The sequence below is a fragment of the Cinclus cinclus genome, chromosome 4 (genome assembly GCF_963662255.1).
Source record: "Cinclus cinclus chromosome 4, bCinCin1.1, whole genome shotgun sequence".
NCBI classification, from domain to species: Eukaryota; Metazoa; Chordata; class Aves; order Passeriformes; family Cinclidae; genus Cinclus; species Cinclus cinclus.
In genome coordinates this window covers 25,918,524-25,936,754 of record NC_085049.1, presented here as the reverse complement: position 1 = coordinate 25,936,754, position 18,231 = coordinate 25,918,524, and the positions used below count along the sequence as shown (strand labels likewise).

The window sequence follows — 18,231 nt, the reverse complement described above, 5'->3', positions numbered from 1 at the left end:
TGATATTAAAAGCTGCAGGTGAATATGAATATATTGATTTAGTTTTATAAAAATCTCAAAGATGTGTCTCAAATCAACTAGAATATATCCAATCTGTGAGCCCTTCAGTTGCTTACAGAAGCCAGATGCAGACCAGAGGAAGGCTGACACACTTTAGAGCTGAGTAATTCATCTTTCCTTAACCCTTGTGGAAGACAACCCAAAATCTGACAAGGGTTCAGATCACAGGTATTGGCTGAGTTTTTCCACTTGAGAATTCTGGAACAATTCAAAGAATTCTACTCAAAGAAACTGAAGACATATCACCTACCCTTTCATTCACAGCCATTCATACTCAGCCTCTCAGACATATAACCACAAGTACCTCACAAAACACACTTCATCCAAAAAAATAATTATTAGCAAAAAATTTTATTGTACTTTTGCTTACAATGCCTTAACTCCAACAACAACAAGCTGAAAGGCTTTGCTTTCTAAAGACCGTTTCCATGCCATTTTTAAAAGTCCTTAAAGCAACAATTTTTATCTGTAAAACCCCTCACCCTCCCCCCCACAGATGAAAACCAAGACTGGCACTCTCTCAGCTCAGTGTCTGGTTACTCAGTGTGCAATCTTTTCCATAATTCTGAACTCCTGAGGAATCCTTATATAAATAAAAGGTATTCATGAACCAAAATTAATGATGTTATCAGCTTATTATAAATTACATGAATTTTTTTTTTTAAAGACAGTCATCACTGATTTTGAAATAGTATCCAATACTTCTGGGCAAGGACTTTAGGCTGACTAACACTTTTGATTACTTGATTTACTCCATGGCAGCAGAAGTTTACTTCATCCTAAAGCAAGGCTGGAAAACACTTCAGGACAGCTCCTATTTGCATACAGCTGGTTTAACGTGATATGCAGTTTCATACTTCATAGCAAAAATAGGACTAAAAATTTGTAAAAATCAATCAAACCAGAGCTATACAATTGTATTGAAACAGTACCAAGAGCAATTTCAGCATTAAATATTTTTGCAATTTGGTCAAGTTTTGTCCCAAGAAACAGAATTAATCCTCACTGCCGGCCTGCTTTTCCATTTTCTGTTGTTTCCATTCTGAAAGGCAAGACAACAATTGGTAAGGCTTGTTAATGGAAGAACAATCAACAGTTAGGAAAAAAAAATCATTCACTAACTATCCTGTCTCCCCTTACCCCAACATATGCAATCTTATCTCCTCTTAGTACTTCTTTAAGAAGCAGTAAAAAGGAAAGGTTTCTGCAGACACATTTCAGCAGTGAAAAAGTGTCCATTATCAACCTCACCAAAAAACAGAATATTCATGTGACTAGATAATCCATTTTGAAAACTTGAGCTTTGGCCATTTGTCCCAAGGACTTCATTTTCACCTCTCTTACACTGATCACTGTCTACCATCATCCGATTTCCTTCAGAGGAGGCTGGTTTGGTTTTCCAGTATTTTTCGTACAACATGGACTACTGTCAACTTCATTACAGCACAGCCTAAGACTCAACCACTTTATTACCAACAATATTTCTGTGCCAGCCATTTCTTTGGAAGCTAAAGCAAGCAGAAAATCTCAGCTACTGTTTAACCCCATGAAGTTTAATTAGAGTTTTGCTGGGAAGCCCAGCTCTCAGCAGTCAGTCTCAGCAGATATAAACAGAAAATCAAACACTGCTGTGGTTCTCTGTCAATGCTGAGAAGCAAAGGAATGTATATTTAGATACTTTCATCATCAAAACAGTAGTATCAATGCTGTAAACTCCACACTGACTACTGCCAAGATACGGGTAGTGATGCATTTCCTGATACAAACCCATTTTCTTCTTTCAGATGTTGATACAGCTCAGCTTTGTTGTTGACAGAGTTCAACCGACCAATGAATTCCTGGTGTTTCCTAGAGTTGGCAGTATTAATTCTGTTGCTCCATAAAGACAGCAAGGACATTGGCCCTAAAATTTTAAGTAAAAAGAGTTCTAAGTCATGACATTTTTACATTAACATTACATCATTATAACATCTTAAAGGAATTACAAATTATGTTAATACAACATGTTAAAAACCACTAATATTAAACAAACTTACAATAGGGGCTAAATAAATAGAAAATATGGAAAGTGATAATGGATGAGGAGTTGCTGCACATGAGATGGACTCTGCTTTAAATGTGGAATCTCAGCATCAGCTCAGCCACTGTGATAGAAAATAACTCACACCAAGGAAGAAAAGTCAGTGAGAACTGCCCATTCTGATAACTGCACTACTTAGGCAAGTTGATTATTTGTTAGCAAGAGACAGTGATTTCTGATACCTGCCCTTAAACAGCATTTCTCACATACAGTAGCACAAATAGCACCAGCAGGAACTTGGCCAACCCCCTGTCAACCCAAGAGTCGATCAGCAGACCCACACAGCGTCTTGGTATCTCCCTTTCTTCACAGACCTGGTAAGGTTGACATGTTTTTCAAGATTTTCTCAACATTTAGTATTTAATTAAACATGATCTTCACTTACTTAGCTTTAACTCCAAAATGATTCACCTCATTACTTTAGAAAGCACACACTGATGCAACAACATCTACCTTTAAAAGAAATATAGTCTGTTGCAATTGTGCTGGTTTACCTTTTGCCTTTTCAGCTGTGGACATTTCATCCATTGTAATGAGAGGCTTTTTGTTGGGGGGCTCAGGAGAATCAGGGGAGTCTTTGATAACTTCAGCTTCTGCCAGTTCTTCTTTCTCCCGATCCAAAAGACCTTTTAACCTTTTTTTAGAGGGAAGGAAAAGGGTGAGGAAAAATATGCTTGAGCAGGATGTAATTCCTGATAGCTTTCAGTACTCCTCAGAATTATAGAGGACCCATACCATAAGAAAATTTCTTTTGACCACTTGGAGTGGGTGACAAACATTAGGGAATTCTAGCCAAATAATCCTCTTTATAAAGCATTACATAAAGAAAAGGTCCTTAATACATGTTTTCACTTCAGCTGTTGAGACAACTAATGCTTGAATTTTGAAGGAAAGACAAAATAAATACACGTCAAAATACAATACAATTTCCTACTATCTTTTCTAGGCAAATTCAGACCCATTCACACCAAACCCCTTTTATCTCAGTCCCCATTTCTGTTCCACATCTGAAAGCAAATTTGTAGGAATGACCATCCACAGGAAGGCATGGAATGTCATCAGCATGGTAACAGCAGCGTAGATGAAAAGGCTCTCCTATTCTAAATGACCCCAGCATGCACAAAACATGCAAATTAAGCTTATTACCATGAGCTTTTTGGATCTCTGTAGAATGCAGTTTCAAAGAAGGAATACAGAATAGACTGACAGGTGCTTGCCACTTAGACAAGCTACAATAACAACATGAATTACAGATAGGAGGTAAATGGACATTAATCCTGATGTTCAGCTGAAGAGAGGAGCCAAATCAAGCTGGGCTGTTTCATCAACCATCAAACTGAACTATATACAGCTTAAAAGAAAACAACTGCTTGTCCCACATTTTCAGCCATGCTTTAGATTTCCATAAAGCAGTTTAGCATCTAATAGGTGGTGTGGTTACAATAGAATCCAACAGCAGGAACTCCTCAAGCTAAAACATCCAGCTAAGTGGTCAAAAACTAAGAACCAAAGTTATGCTACAGTTCGAAGTCACTGTAGAAAATGTACCTCTCTGATTCCTGCCATGGCTTATCTGATTCATAGTCTTTGCCCAACTTCTCCGACTTGTCTTCTTTGTCTTCTCTCTTCCTGCCTCGTTTCTTGCGCTCCTCCTCCTCTGGGGGTTTGCTCCTGCACGCCATGAGACACTCAAGGACTCGCTGGTGTTTGTCAGAGTTGTTGATGTGTGCCCGCACAAGAGTCTCCAGCTCATTCCACATAATGCGGTACTGCTCATCTCTGAAAAGGCCAGGAAAAACAGATCACAGAAAGGATTACCAAAATCATTAAACCACTGACTGAATGAATGCAGACCTTAAGAAACAAAACAGAACCCCCAGAACAAAAATAACTCCAAAGAGACCATCTGTCCTCCTGTAATGGAGGTGTCTCCATCTGGATTACTCCATGCTTGAAAGCCACATTAACACTGCACAGTTAACAGCCACAGTAAAGTTTAAACTGGATTGGATTAGGTCCATTGAAATCATATTGTTCCACAATATCTCACTGCCAAAAGGCACTTACAAAACCTCTCAGGTGCTTGCTAACAATGCAATGTCAGAGGGCCACTCATCTACTGACATGCAAAATAATTATTACATTATTTGGGTTAAAAAAAGAAGAAAGAACTGCACCACACTACTGTCAATAACTCCCAGTCACATAGGCAAATCAGAAGCTGAATTTCTTTTCAATCAGTTCTTGGAAATACAAGAAGCATATCCCAATGACTGAGGGATCAGAATATTCTATGCTTATTTTAAAGAAGTGTCCCCTATTTTAAATAACAGCTCTGAAAGGATTCTAATATATCCCAATTTTAATGCACTTAATTTATAATATACTTATATAATATACTTAAGTTTTCCTTTTTAATAATTTGAAGTTATTCCACCTTATCAGTCCATTTTGTATCAATTTCTTAACTTGCTGATAACTACCTTTGATTTCATATTTTTAACATATTTAAATTCTTAGGTAATAAAATTATAGAGGTTTTTTCCCTAGCATACAGCAGTATCAGTACTGTTATGGCCCCTAAATGATACAGGTGAAGCACTCACAGCATTTGGGTTGTGCAGATACAGCATTTAGTTGACTACGTATTACATTTAGCTATATGGTAAAAATGTGGTATGAAAACATTGTCAACAGATTATTTCTGAAAATAGTCCAGCATCAACAAAAAGAGATATGCATGTAACCTTTTTGGCCCCTTTCCTCTGGTACCAACTGTTGAAATTGGCAGTGGATCGTTCTTTCTCTCCATGTCTACCAAATTATATATTGTTTTTTGACAATTCAGCACATCCTCATCAGTCATTGCTTCCTTTACAATCACACTGGCTAATGGCACTACCTGCAAGACAAAGCAGAAATGAACAAGAACATGTGTGTGTGTATAACAGGAGAGCAACAGGGAGAAACAAAGGCAATGAAACAACACACGACAAAACCCCATCCTCTTACGCTCAATGTAATACTAACTAAGCAGATACTTTCTTTTACCCAGCAGAACTGGAGCTGTCAGGTTCAAACTACTTTATTTAAAAAGCATTTCAATAATCTACTGCATTAAATACAGAGTTACTTCAGGAAAAATAAAGCTGAAAATAAACTAATTTTACAGCAAGGGATCTACTACCCCCATAGAGCTGGTATTTCATCAAGTGACAAGGCAAAAATCTAGGAACAGAACAAAAATTTACACAGCCCAGGTTACTTACAGCTTGCATGTTGAAGATGGTGGTCTGAGAAATAATCATAGGCCAGTAACGAGTATGTTTCTCTAACTGATCTTTTGCACGTTCCAATGGAATTTCAAGACTTCCATCCATCTTATATCGGGGCTCTAGAAAAGGAGTTAATCGGTTTTCCCTCATAAATTCACCAAAATCCTAATGATAACCAAACAAGATACAATTAGGCATTTCTCTAACAAAGTAACTTTCAGTGAAGGGGCTAAACAGCTTAGCCTTGTTTATCACTTTGTACCATCCCACCACCACATCTGACCCTACCAACTACAGCCCTGTCTCCAAAGCCTCTCATGCATTAACCAGGGGCAACAAAACAGGGGCACAGAAATATGGGGTAAAAATCCACGTATGGGTTTTGACAAGGAGGACTTCCAGATCTGCAAGGCATTTCATGTATGGGAAGTAATATTTTTCCAGAAGGAACTTCTGCTTGTTTACAAAAGCTATCAAGGATGTGTTGAAAAAAATTAAGGAATAAACAAAATGCATGTCAGCTGACTGTCTGATATCAAGGTTCAAAGCTGTCAACTTCATCTTTTCTATTTATTGTACAAACCGCTCATGTGCAGTCTATACTTAGACAATAAGCACGATATAGTCCTATGAGCATCAACCCACAGAAGAAACTGGCCAAGAAAAACATTTTTCTAGAACCAGGACTTTAAATACTCCTAGTGCATTAAGGAGGCATTCCTTGACACACTAAGTATTTTATGAAGCAGGCATAACAATCAACAAATGTAGAATTTTCTATTAAGTATCTATCAAGATATTTATTACAAAGGAAGTTTGACCTTGCAATCCACTCCAACATTTCCTTCCCACATCTACTGCCCTGCCTCTGTTGTCATGTGAGAGAAGCAGCAGTGTAGGACAGAAAGACCCTTACTGTGATCCTGTAGTCAGTGACCCTCCCACCGCAGCCTTCGCTAATTGAAGGGGGATCTTCCAGAATTGAGCGGGAGCTGCTCAACACATGCAAGAAAATCTCTCCCCCGTGGCTGCTGAGCATGTGGCTGATGACTTTTGAGCCAGATTTGCGTGGCTGTTCCAACAACACTGAACGACCTGGTGGAAGGGAGATCAATTTCATTCATTCATTCATTCATTTATTCCTGGGTGCTGCAATTTTAGATTTTGAGCTGTGTAAATACAGGTTTGTGCTCAGTCAAAAAGAATCTGAACCCACCAAAGGTGGTGTTTTCACCCAGCTGAACAAGGAACTGCCATCTCCTCATTTCTTGACACAGAACAGGGTATATGCTCCTTAAATTTTTACAGAGCAACATCAAAAGGTCTCTCCTAGACCAACCAACCATTTTTTCCTATAGGATATTATTCTTAAGAAAAAACACATATTCATAAAGCATTCAAATGGCCCTGATGTAGAAACACTCTCATTAAATGCAACTTTCAAAGAGTAATAAAATAAACTCTTGAGTATGAAGGTATCAGCTGATACCCCTTCCTAATGCTTAAAATGGATTCTGTTCTTCCAACAGAAAAATACAACTGCCTTAGCCTTATTTTCAGTAGAATAGACCAAGCATAAAAGGGTGCATTCTCCAAATAAGTTTCTTTTTATTAGGAAGCAAAAATAGCAAAAATCAGAAGAGTGCTTTTCTGAAATATGCTATTAATTTTGGTTCTAACCATTTGTATTAACCAAAGGACACTTTTACTACACAATCTCTAGAGAAATATACACTGGGATATAGTGTTTAATAAAACCACTGTGAATCTGATTGTTTAGACAATCAAATGACTTGACTGAAGGAAACATTCCATTAAAAGGATGTTTTTAATGCCATTTTGTTTGCAAATATACAAACCTCCACTTCAATACTTGTTTCTTCTTTACATCTTTCTTCCCATCTTTAAGTTTCAAAACACATTTGCCTTTGAGGACATTTAACAACTTTCTTCTCTTATTTATAGGTCACGTTAAAATACTGTTAGTATTTTTTACAGTATATAGATATTACTGCTATACAACTTAAAAAGTGCTAAATGCTCCAATGAATTAAAAATTTTAACATTGAATCATTAACCAAGGACACAAATTTACCATTAAGGAGAAAGTTTGTAAGGCATGAAGAAGGTCTGCTATTTACATCTACTGGTGAAATTCTGTATGCTCCGGTGCAATAGTGCAGTTCTGAAAAATAAAGGAGTAGAAAAGTTGAGTATAATTCCAAAGAAAGAAAATAAATCCACAAAATAAAAGAATGGAAGAGGAGAAGTCTAGTCCACAATGAGCAGAACTAAGAAGTTGAGATGCCTCTCAATCTAAAACCCCCCTCACCATCTCCTTACTGGGAGGATTCCCAAGAATCCACAGCTCTGAGAATCTCATTCATTCCCAAGCCCTGTTTCCAGCAGAAGCCCCAGTTCTTTATCTCCTGGATTACTTCACTGACCTGTGAGTCTGCTCTTATTTCTCTTATCTGTATTTTTGGCCTGCTGGCTCCATGAATTAACAGGATGCACGAGCTGAACTGCCACACAATTCCTGTGTTACCTCAGATCTTCCCTGTCATTCTCTCCTGTACTCAGATTTTTACAAGCTACCAACCAGTTCTGGAAGGTTCCATGGTACCTACCCACACTGTTGGTTCGAGGAGTGCACCATTTCAGTGTCACAGTTTCTTTAAATGTGCCTTCTCTGCTATTGCCACTCATATGGTTATCACCTGCAGAGAAAAGCAGAAAGAGGGGGTGATCAACCAGAGTTTATTACAGCAAAACAACTCTAAGCTTTTAAGATAGGAAACTCTATGTAGCATGAACATATACACCATGCAATCTAAATTCAAAACTTAGATACCTAACTTTTTGATTTGACAGTTAGAAAGTTCTACATATGTTTAGTTCTATCAGTTAAGAGGCAATTTTTTCCTGCTAAAATGCTCGGGAATTTAAGACAGTATCTTTTTACAGTTTTCCATACCGAAATCAGAACCCTTAAATGACAGAGCTGACTGCTTCTTATACATATTATATTCCCTAAGTCAATTAAGCCCAACCTAAAGGCACATTTGACAAGTTTAGTTGTTTGGGGAAAGAAGTATTTGGTCTCATCATCCAGTCTCTTTACTATGTCACATTCAGTCTGAATTATCTCAATGTGTTCTAAAGATACTTTGTTTTAAAAATACTATTAAAATGATTACTAAAATACTGGAAATACTTTATTATTAAAATTAACTGCAACAATTTTAGAAATGATCTCTCAGAATACCTAAAGGCCAAACTTACTTAATGTGATAATTCCTTGGCAACATTTCAGAGAAATAAGACCAATGTAACTGAACTCCTGCTTTCCTAGCACCAGATGTATTACAGCTGAAATACGTATCTAGAAACAAGTGAAAGAACCCAAAAGTTACAGGATCTAAGATTTTTTTCTCCTCTCAAACTTCTGATGGGAAAAATGTGAAGAGGAAATACAGTTTGCTTTTATGTTTTCCTAGCAGACCTAACTCCTTGAGCCAACAGGTTTTACAAAACTGCTTCTGAGCCTTGGCAATAAAGCTTTAAGATTTCAACATCATAACACCAGTTCACATGAGGCCAAGGTCATTACTGCAACACATTATGCTTTTCATCAACCTTTAGTCATCCACTCCCCTAAAATCTGGAGCACAGCACTTGGAGATGACAAAGGAGTTACCTCCTCTTCCTCAAAGTAATGGGGAAAAAAGCACAAACTCCCCAAAATGGATTCTTGTGGATCATATGACATTTAATTCTACAAATAGAGAAGTTGTAAGCTGATTTTTAACAAAGTTCTACATCAGACAAAATTCTACATCAGACAGTTTCCTCAACAAAATAGTTCTGCAGAAGACTGTGTTGTGCATTTCTAACTTAGGTTAGAGGAATATTAGGTAAGAACTCAAAACTTATGAGAAAAAGATAATAGGTATTTCAAATACAACAAAAAAGCTTATCAGCCAAACAAGCTCTTGTTTTTTCCAAAGCAATTATTGTCATAAACAGGCCTGTGGGATGTGATGCCAATTATTATTACTTAAAAAATTTCAACTGGGCAAGGCATAATTTTGCACCAATACCCACAAGAGTGACTTCATTTTGTAAAATTTCTCTGCACATCAGGGAGAGGGACTTCATTTTGTAAAGACACCCTACACAGGTGGTCTCTCACATACCTTTTATATCTCAGGTAGGAAGCTGACATGCCCTTCAAATCTCACAGCAACATCCTGAACATTTGTGAATTTGATCTGTTTTCTCACTGCTATATTAAAATATGTCAGTAATGAGTAAAACCCCAAAGCCAACGCTACAAATGAAGTTTCTTGGGTTGCAAGGAATAACTGAAATATTTGCTACTTGAGCCTGAAATTTACAGATTTGAAGCTCACCATCTTTCTTTGTGACTACTCCCAAAGAGGCTGATCAAAAGCCACCTTCAGAAGGCCATTTCGACTTACCACTCTTTAAAAAATCCACGTGTGCCTCTTTGTGATGAAGCAGCTCCACATCATAGTTGGCTGATGTATTAGCATGTTGCTCTTCCTTCAAAAGAGAGAGGTAAACAGAAATAGAATTACTTTAGCTAAAAGTCACCATTCTCATAAATTAATATTCTACCATTGCCTTTCAGTCCAGAAGAAAACTACAAGTCTCCAAGTGCCTCAGACTACAGTGGGATTGCAATGTTGAGGAAACTTTGCTTTCTGAGCAGTTTAAAGATGCAGCCCACTGCTTTTCCTCTTATCTTCTTTTTTGAAATCCTATTCCTTGTTATACAAGCATCATGACAGGGAGCAGAACATCAAACACAGGTAAAAACTAGGCTTAACTATTTTGTTTAAATTAGTGAAATTAAGGAAGCCTACAAAATGTTACAACTAACTGAGCAGCAGCAAAGGCTCACTGCAAGGTAGAATGACAATTACTTCCTGTAACCAAAAATTAAGAATCCAAAACAAAACCCACACTTTTGAACTTACTATTCCTTAAGCTTAAGGTAAGAAGTGGACTTGCAACTGCAAGTTTAGAACTAAAAAAATGGATTTCTGTTATGAGGACACTGCATCTTTAAAGAGCTGCAGAGGATCAGCAAAAACAGAACAGTAACTCCAAGATAATTTACTCCAAGTTTAAAAAGAAAAACAATTAAAAAAAAAAAAAACACAAAGAACCCAACATAGTCTATTACTGTAAGGACAAAGGCAGAAGGGAGAGGCACACCAGCAGCACACGGGTCTGAAAGTTACAGACAAGGTATTTGCAAACTGAAGTCACATTTATGCCATGACCCATGTCAAACTCTCATAAAAACTCTAAAAATTATTTTGATATCATGTTTTAACTTATAAAATCTACACAATATTGCTAGTTTTCTAAGACGCAATTAATATTTTACTGTGTTACAACTTAATGAATTTTTTTAAATCATGAAGGTTACCTAAAAAGCCCATGGCTTTTTTTTTGTTTGAATATTGATACTTCTGTCTCAATTATCTCTTGCTGCCTGATCAGAGAATTACCATCGACTTAACACCTGACATTCTAAACTGCACTAATTTTCCTCCAAGTAGCAAAAAATTTAAAAATATGGACATAACTTCTACCACAAGATGCTTAATTGAATATCTTTCTTAACTAGGCATATCCTGTCCCCATTTCATGTTTATGGATCTTCAGAGTAGAAAACCGACTAAAAACCCTTGGTAAAAAAGCAGCTTTTAGTCACAAACACCTTTATGTTGGGTGGGCATGATAATGAAACAGAGGAAAAGGAGACTCACTATGCCACTATAATGCACAAGGGTCAAGAATATCTAAACACAACTAGAAAAAGATAAAAGAATCACAGACAAATTGATCTGAGGTAAAAAAGACTATTTATATAAAGTAATACAAACAGAACTGAAATAATATTTGTATTGCTACATCAAAAATTGAGATTCAGCAATACAACATTTTGTTCTGTGATCCTTCTTTACTTTTTTCCCCCCTTCTTTATTTTTACTAACCTGATCACAGACATTGAATGTGGGCTAATAAAAAAAAAAACAAAACAGAAAATATGATATGGATAGAAAAAGCAATGTAAAAATTCAATTAAAATAAACATCAAAAGCTTTCAAACAAATTTAGAAGTGATGCACCTGGTTAACACAGAGCTGTAGACACAATATTACCTTCATAGGGATGTTAGTTATTGTGGTTGAAGCCAGATCAAAGTGTTGCTGCACTAAAAGATTCAGTTTTGTAGCCAGGTGCCTCCCTGCACGGACACTGTGCACTTCACTGGTTAGAACAGGGGAGAGCTGAAATAAATTGATATATGGAATTTATGGTTTAGGTTGTGGTATCATTCAACAGAATAGTTTGTTCAACTCTCAAATAAGAATTTATACCCTTAAAACTACCACTTAAAAACCCACACCAGGGAAAACTACCAAGCAAGAAGCAAAAATTATTTTTATTCTGAATTTTGAACTTATGCCAAGTGCTATAGATGCAGTTCTCACAAATGGTAAAAAAAATAAAAAAATAGAAGTGTGCTAAAAAATTTGAGTCACTACTTGTCAATAGGAAAAATTAGTATCACGACATGGGGAATAAATCTTAAGAGCAGCTCTGGGCCTAGTTTTTCATTATTTTAACTGCTGAGTAACAGTAGCAAAATAATTTTTAGATGTCTACCTGTAAGTGCATCATACGTACACAAGGCAAATAGACACAAGCTAGAAGATGCATTTGATTTTTCCCTAGCCAACGAGAACACTGGGTTGGGGCTCAAAAAAAACCCAAAAATTAAAAAACACACAGCAAAGACTACAACAACAATCCCCAAAAACCCCAAAACAACCCTGATCAACCAAAAAAATAAATCCAAACACCCAAACCCAGTGACTGCCTTAGAGAGGGAAACAGTCCATTTGTTATCTTCCATTCACAATTTTTAGCACAATTACAGCAGAGTTCTGCAGAAATTAACCACAGGAAGTGATTTACCCTTTATACTCCTTTTCATATATTAAATAATATGCAGCACTACATGCTTTTCATGCTAAGACATTTTTCTGGTGTCTTTTCTTACAGACAGCACATTAAAATGCAGAGCAGACTGTTGAATAGCAGAAATATTACAGATATTTTGTATGTATTTGGTTTCAAACAACCACCACATGTGCTTTTGCTACTGAACAACTGAGAACAACGTGCACTATTTTCAGTCTGACACGGTTCCTAATCCTGGGATAAAATTCTCATTTTAAGCTCCTCACCTCTTTTTTAGGACGATCTGAAACAAGGCTGTCTTCACCAACTGGGTATGTGTGGATTAACACCAGTTCACATTTCTGAATCTGCATTAGACTTAAAAATAAAAACATTTCACTTAGTCTGCCACACTGTAGGCTATCTCCTAAAATTAAACTAATTCTGATATCTAGAACACAGAATCGTAACATACGTTCACAACATGTTGTTTCTGAAAGTGTGCTGCAAAAACTAGGTTACAGATATGATTTTCAAAAACAGACTTCAAAAAAACCTCTTACCAGAATAAAAATAAAAGCCTAACATTTCTTGCTCTTCAGATGCTATAGCACTGTGCTTCTTTTTGGACACATCAATGGAGTAAGTCCCTAACTGGTGCAATTTGTTCTACTTTATTCAGCTGAATATTGACGCTACAGAGGATTTGTCTATCCAAGTGTAGGTGTAAAAGAGGGGATTGCAGGGAACATGAAAACAACTACCTAAACAGCATAGAGAGATGGGACATGTAACAGGTCATATACTGATATCCTGATGTGGCTGGAAGTTTGGAATGATACAGACGTTGTACCACATCTCTACCTACAGGAATGAGACATCCCTGTCTTTACAATTGATTTAACACCTAATTCCTTGGGCAGGAACCTTTATACATCCATAAAACTGGAAAAAAATAGGAGATTGCTGCTTATGCTATTGAAGTGCCTGAGGAGCAACCAGGAACAGAACCTCAACCTACTACAACTTTACAAAGCAACACAGAGCCGAGGCCAAACACTTCAGAGTTCAGTTAGACAAAACGTATGGTGGAGAAAGACTTCTCAGAGGAGATGCACTCTGTATTTCAACATTCCTTCATCTCAGAGAAAGTTCCAGGCAATACAGTCATTTAGAAACTAAAACTAGTTTAAAAGAAGTTAGGTGTTTTAGTCAAAGAAAGATGAACATAAAAGTAACATAGTATTATCAAAAAAACTGTTTCAGATGAATTAGTGATTAAAAACACAATGTTTAACACAGCATCATTATGTGTCTCATTTTGGAGCAGATGAAGAAGGTAACAAACTAAAGAAATCATGTCCTACAAAAGAAGAAACTAGAAAGATAATTATCATACACGGGTTCTCAGCCAACAATATATCATGATTTACCACCTACTCCACACAGACATTCATTCAAATAGTTCATCAGAATGAGTTTTGTGGCAGAAATACATCCATATTTCCTAGAGGATACAAGAAACTTTGTAAAAAGCATACTCACTGGTCAGAGTTGGCTGCAAGCTTGTTGTGCTCATGAATGGTCTCCTGAACACAATCCTCCAGCATCCGAACATGGCTGTCACTACAAAGAAATGGTAGATTTCTTTCAGGGCTGCACCATCAATCCTCTTGTTCAAAGCCACTGAATATTCTACTTAAAGTGGGAAATCTTTGAAACGGTTGACTTTTTACTGTCAGAACCCCATACACAAAACCTTCGATACAGTGAGAAATGCTCTAAGAAGGACCTGTGCAAAGCAGCTGCCCGCATCCCTTGTGAGAATGTCTGGAATTGCTGCGTGCAGGGGCCGGAGCCCCGAGCACACGCAGAGAGCCATCCACGTGCCCACCTCTTGGCGTTGGTGATGCAGATGATCCTGCCCCTGTTGCCCACGCGCTCGGCGTTCTCCATGAGCGTGGTGCGGGCCTCGTGCTGGTACTCGGTGATCTTGCAGAGCGCCTCGACGGCCGCCACCAGCCCGTGCAGGATGCTGCAGCACTCGGGGTCTGCCCGCGGGTTCGGCGGCCCCACCGCCGCCAGCGCTGCCATCAGCTGGGCGGAGCAAAGAGCTGTTAGCCAAAGGGACCTCCCACGGCTCAGCGTTTTATCTCGGGCGACGTGCACTTTAACGTTGCACAAGAGCAAAATTAACGAGCATTATTGGCAGCCTTCTGGAAAAACATTTGGCCCCAAATGATTCTTCTCGATTCAATTTATTCATTGTGATTAGATATTCTTATTTACTACAGAAAAATACCTGACCGTAATAACCACTTACATCCCACACCCAAAAGTCATTCTAACATTTTTAGTTACCTTCTGCTTTTATTTTCTGAGAATTTGGAAATGCATTTCTCCCTCAATGTAAATTTTTCAGAGGAGGAGCCTTTTCAGTATGAAACAGCATGACCACAAAGAAAACATTAACAACTAATGTATTTAACATAAGTTGTTGGCCTCTCATGCAAATATTTTAAAAAAGAATTTACGTTCAAGAAGCAGCACTAAATTACAGAAGAAACACGTAACGAATTTCTTCGTAGTGTTTATTTTAAATATTTCAGTCTCTACTTAAAGATACTGGATTCTTTCTAAATTTTGTCAATAGAATAATCCAGGCTCATAGGCAGTTACTTTAAATTCTGTTATACAACAATTTCAGACCAGATCCACCAACGCTGCAATTAACCAGTTATCAGACATCCAACATAATGTTCATTTCACAATGAAGTCGGAAGTACAAAACAAAAGAACGGTTACAAATCCTACCTCCTGCAAGTTCTGATCTTCTTGAGTCCAAGAATTCAACACATGAGCCCCAGAATCACTCACAATGAAATTCACCTACAAGGATCAAAAAAGCATATTAAAGTAACAGCCATTATATTGCTACTTCCCCAAAACCAAACAAACATGAATTGCACTTCTTTTTTTCTGATAATCTGGAAATAATGTGCAGCGACAAGCCAAACTCAAAATAAAAAACCCACAAAAATCACACAATCCTGCTATATTCAATTTTCCCCTTAGTTATATGATTAGCAGCTTCTATTTATATTTGTACACCAGAAAATTATTCTCTACACCAAGTTACACTTCCAAAATATTACTATTTTAAGAAATAGATATTTTCAGTAGGATAGCCACAAAATAAAATAAATTCTAATACTGTAAACTGCACATCAGTCTCCAAAGTCTGTCATAGCACATCATGGGTAAATATCTACCAAAATTTTATTAACAACACTAAGAAAGTTACCTTTTCTAAACAAGGAAGCTCTCCCATTTTTCCAAACTATTAGCTCCAGAGCAATCCTACCTCTTCCTAAAGCCCAGAATTCCTGCAAAGCTGATACCAAAACCCTTACGGCTACAATGTTGTTTAGCAATAAAACTCAACTTGAGACAATACCTCACTCAAACTTTTGTAAAGTCATAGCTCAGGAGAGCACAATAAATCTCTAAGTTGCCCTAAAGCTCCTCTTTGTAAAGTGACATTAAGACAATGAAAGCCTCCAAAAGTCAATATGCAATGAGATTCATATACTACTAGAACCAATTAAAAGACTATACATATAAACAGCAGAAACAAATTTTCAGTGACAATGTATTTGATGTTTTACTCTAAACAACACAAAGATACTAAAAGACTTGAACAAAACATGAAAGCATCCTTTATTGTAGCAAGCATGACATGCAGCATGGCTGGCAGAACTTACCAGTTTCTTGAAAGGGAAAATATCATACATTATTCTACAGTACTCCATGGATGACTCCACTGAGCAGGTCCAGAGGGACTTGGAAATGGGTGCCAGAGGAATGATGCCCTGGGTGCGGTTCTTCACTAACATATCGAATTCCACGTGCTGCCTGCATGATTCTGCCATGTAGGGGCAGTGATCCACGACGAAAACAGTTTTGTGAGACTCAGAAAATATTTTCATTTTCTTCCTGAAAGAAACAGACATCAGAAGCAGAAAGAAATTGCACATGGTGAAAATAAACCAAACAAAAGTTGACTGCGCAACAACTTCTATCCTAGAAATATGCAAATTTTAGAGTCCATATTTAGTAGTCTACATTTTTTATCAGAAGAAACTATTTTTTCTCAGGAGGAAAAACACAAGAGAAACGTGGAATTATATTGTTGAAAAGCCAACAAAAATGCATAGTATTAGTCTCCCCACTTCTCTATTCAAACCAACTTTAAAGAGGAAGTAAACAAACTGCTTCCTATTTAAAGCTTATTTCCTGAAATAAGTAACGTGCAAAAAAATTTATGATGTAGCTTTAAAGACTTTAAGTAGCATAGTCAGAATTTTAAGCCGATTTTCAGTCTTATCTTTGCCAAATACATCTTATTTTTAAACGATCAGTTGCATCTGTACTTCAACATCTCACCGACCCATACACCAAGTGTGAATTACAAAAATCACAAGAGCAGCTAGGGCGGGAAGGAACCTCCGGAGATCACCCGGTCCAGCCCCCTGCCAAGGCAGGGTGACCTAGAGCGGGTAATGCCTTCACGTGGGTTTGGAACGCCTCCAGAGGGGACTCCACTCCCTCCCCAGGCAGCTGCTCCAGGGCGCTGCCACCTTTGACGTACGGAAGTTCTTCCTCGTGTTGAGGTGGAACTTGCCGTGTTTCAGTTTATGGCCACTGCTACTCATCCCGTCGCTGGGCACCACCGAAAATAGCAATTTCTAGCGTAATGATTACTTTTAATACGAACTTCTCCTGAATCGCAGGATACACAAACCAGAAAACACATATACGCTCATTAAAAAACCTAAAATGCTAAAGCAGCGAGGATCACGGAAGACAAACGGCGGCTTCCTCGGGGGAGGGAGATAGTCCCCGTGCTCGGCTGCAGCTGCCGGGGCTCACCGCAGCCCCTTCGGGGTGACCCCGTCCCGAACACTCGCAGCCTGCCCTCGGCGTGGCAGGGAGCCCGAGGGGCCGGGAAAGCGCCGCCGGAAAGCCACACGGGGACGACGATCTGTTCTCACCTGGGCCGGCTCCTCCTGTGGTGCAGCAGCCCCGGTCCCGCTCCTCGCCGCGCCCGGGCGCGGCCGCGGCCCCGCTCCGAGGAGGAGGAGGGACGAGGCCCGCGGGGCGCCCTAGACGGGGCCAGGCGCGGGCGCCTCCGGCCGCGCGCCCTCCATGTCCCCGCGGCGCTCTGCTCCCCCTCCTCGGGCGGCTCGGCGGGGAGCGCGGGGCCCGGGTCCGGCCTGCGCGCCCGGCGCCCGCGGGGGTGGGAGAGGCGGCCGGAGCCCCCCCCGCTCCGCCCACCCCTGAGCCCGCGGGGGCCCCGCGCGGCCACGGGCGCCGCCGGCACCGCGGCTCCCCCGGGGGGAGCGCCCGGCCCCTGTCCGCACCTCCCCGGGCCACAGCGCCCGACCGGGATCACTCGCCCGACATGCCGAGGCCGCCGCCGGCCCCGCTCCGGTTCCCGTTCCCCACCCCGATCCCGCCCGGGCGCGGACGCTCCGCCCGTTCCTGCGCTCCCAGCACGGCTCGGGGGAGGAGCCCGCAATCTCGCGAGAGCGCGGGACAACCGGTGGGGAGACCGCCGTGTTCTCGCGAGATCTCCTGGCGCGGCGCACACGCCGAGGGCGTGGAGCTCCGTGTGTTAATTCCAGTTTGTGTGGGAATTCTGTGTTCCCGTGTGCAAAGACAAAGCGCGTTCCCGCAAAAGGCTCCCGTGTCGCCGAAAGTTCACGCTATTTTTACATTTTAAGAAACAGATCAGCGCTCACGGGC

General features: G+C 39.5%; 1 protein-coding gene across 4 annotated transcripts; it reads right to left on the bottom strand.

Moving 5' to 3' along the window:
• Positions 1–441: 441 nt before the first annotated feature.
• INTS13 (integrator complex subunit 13) lies at positions 442–17,593 on the bottom strand. 4 transcript variants are annotated; one of them, XM_062491832.1, is made up of 18 exons: positions 17,478–17,593; positions 16,188–16,419; positions 15,238–15,312; positions 14,318–14,520; positions 13,969–14,049; positions 12,711–12,801; positions 11,619–11,747; positions 11,451–11,474; positions 9,900–9,984; positions 8,046–8,135; positions 7,511–7,600; positions 6,332–6,510; positions 5,410–5,580; positions 4,888–5,042; positions 3,689–3,919; positions 2,635–2,774; positions 1,828–1,963; positions 442–1,102 (listed from the first exon to the last, which is right to left on the bottom strand). In XM_062491832.1, exons 2-18 carry the CDS (start codon positions 16,410–16,412, stop codon positions 1,063–1,065), a joined length of 2,145 nt encoding a protein of 714 aa, XP_062347816.1. In that variant the 5' UTR covers positions 16,413–16,419; positions 17,478–17,593; the 3' UTR covers positions 442–1,062. The 4 variants fall into 4 exon arrangements, with proteins under 4 accessions (XP_062347816.1, XP_062347818.1, XP_062347817.1 ...); XM_062491834.1 differs by lacking the exon at positions 6,332–6,510 and having other exon boundaries at positions 5,410–5,534; XM_062491833.1 differs by lacking the exon at positions 11,451–11,474.
• Positions 17,594–18,231: the final 638 nt, after the last annotated feature.

Excerpts from the sequence above, each read along its gene's own strand:
- INTS13 (XM_062491835.1), bottom strand. The coding sequence starts at position 16,436 with ATGTCTGTTTCTTTCAGGAAGAAAATGAAAATATTTTCTGAGTCTCAC. Across the intron at positions 11,475-11,618 it reads TAACTAACATCCCTATGAAG|CCCACATTCAATGTCTGTGA; the intron begins GTAATATTGTGT and ends TTTTTTTATTAG. Across the intron at positions 9,985-11,450 it reads CATTCAATGTCTGTGATCAG|GAAGAGCAACATGCTAATAC; the intron begins GTTAGTAAAAAT and ends TCTCTTTTGAAG.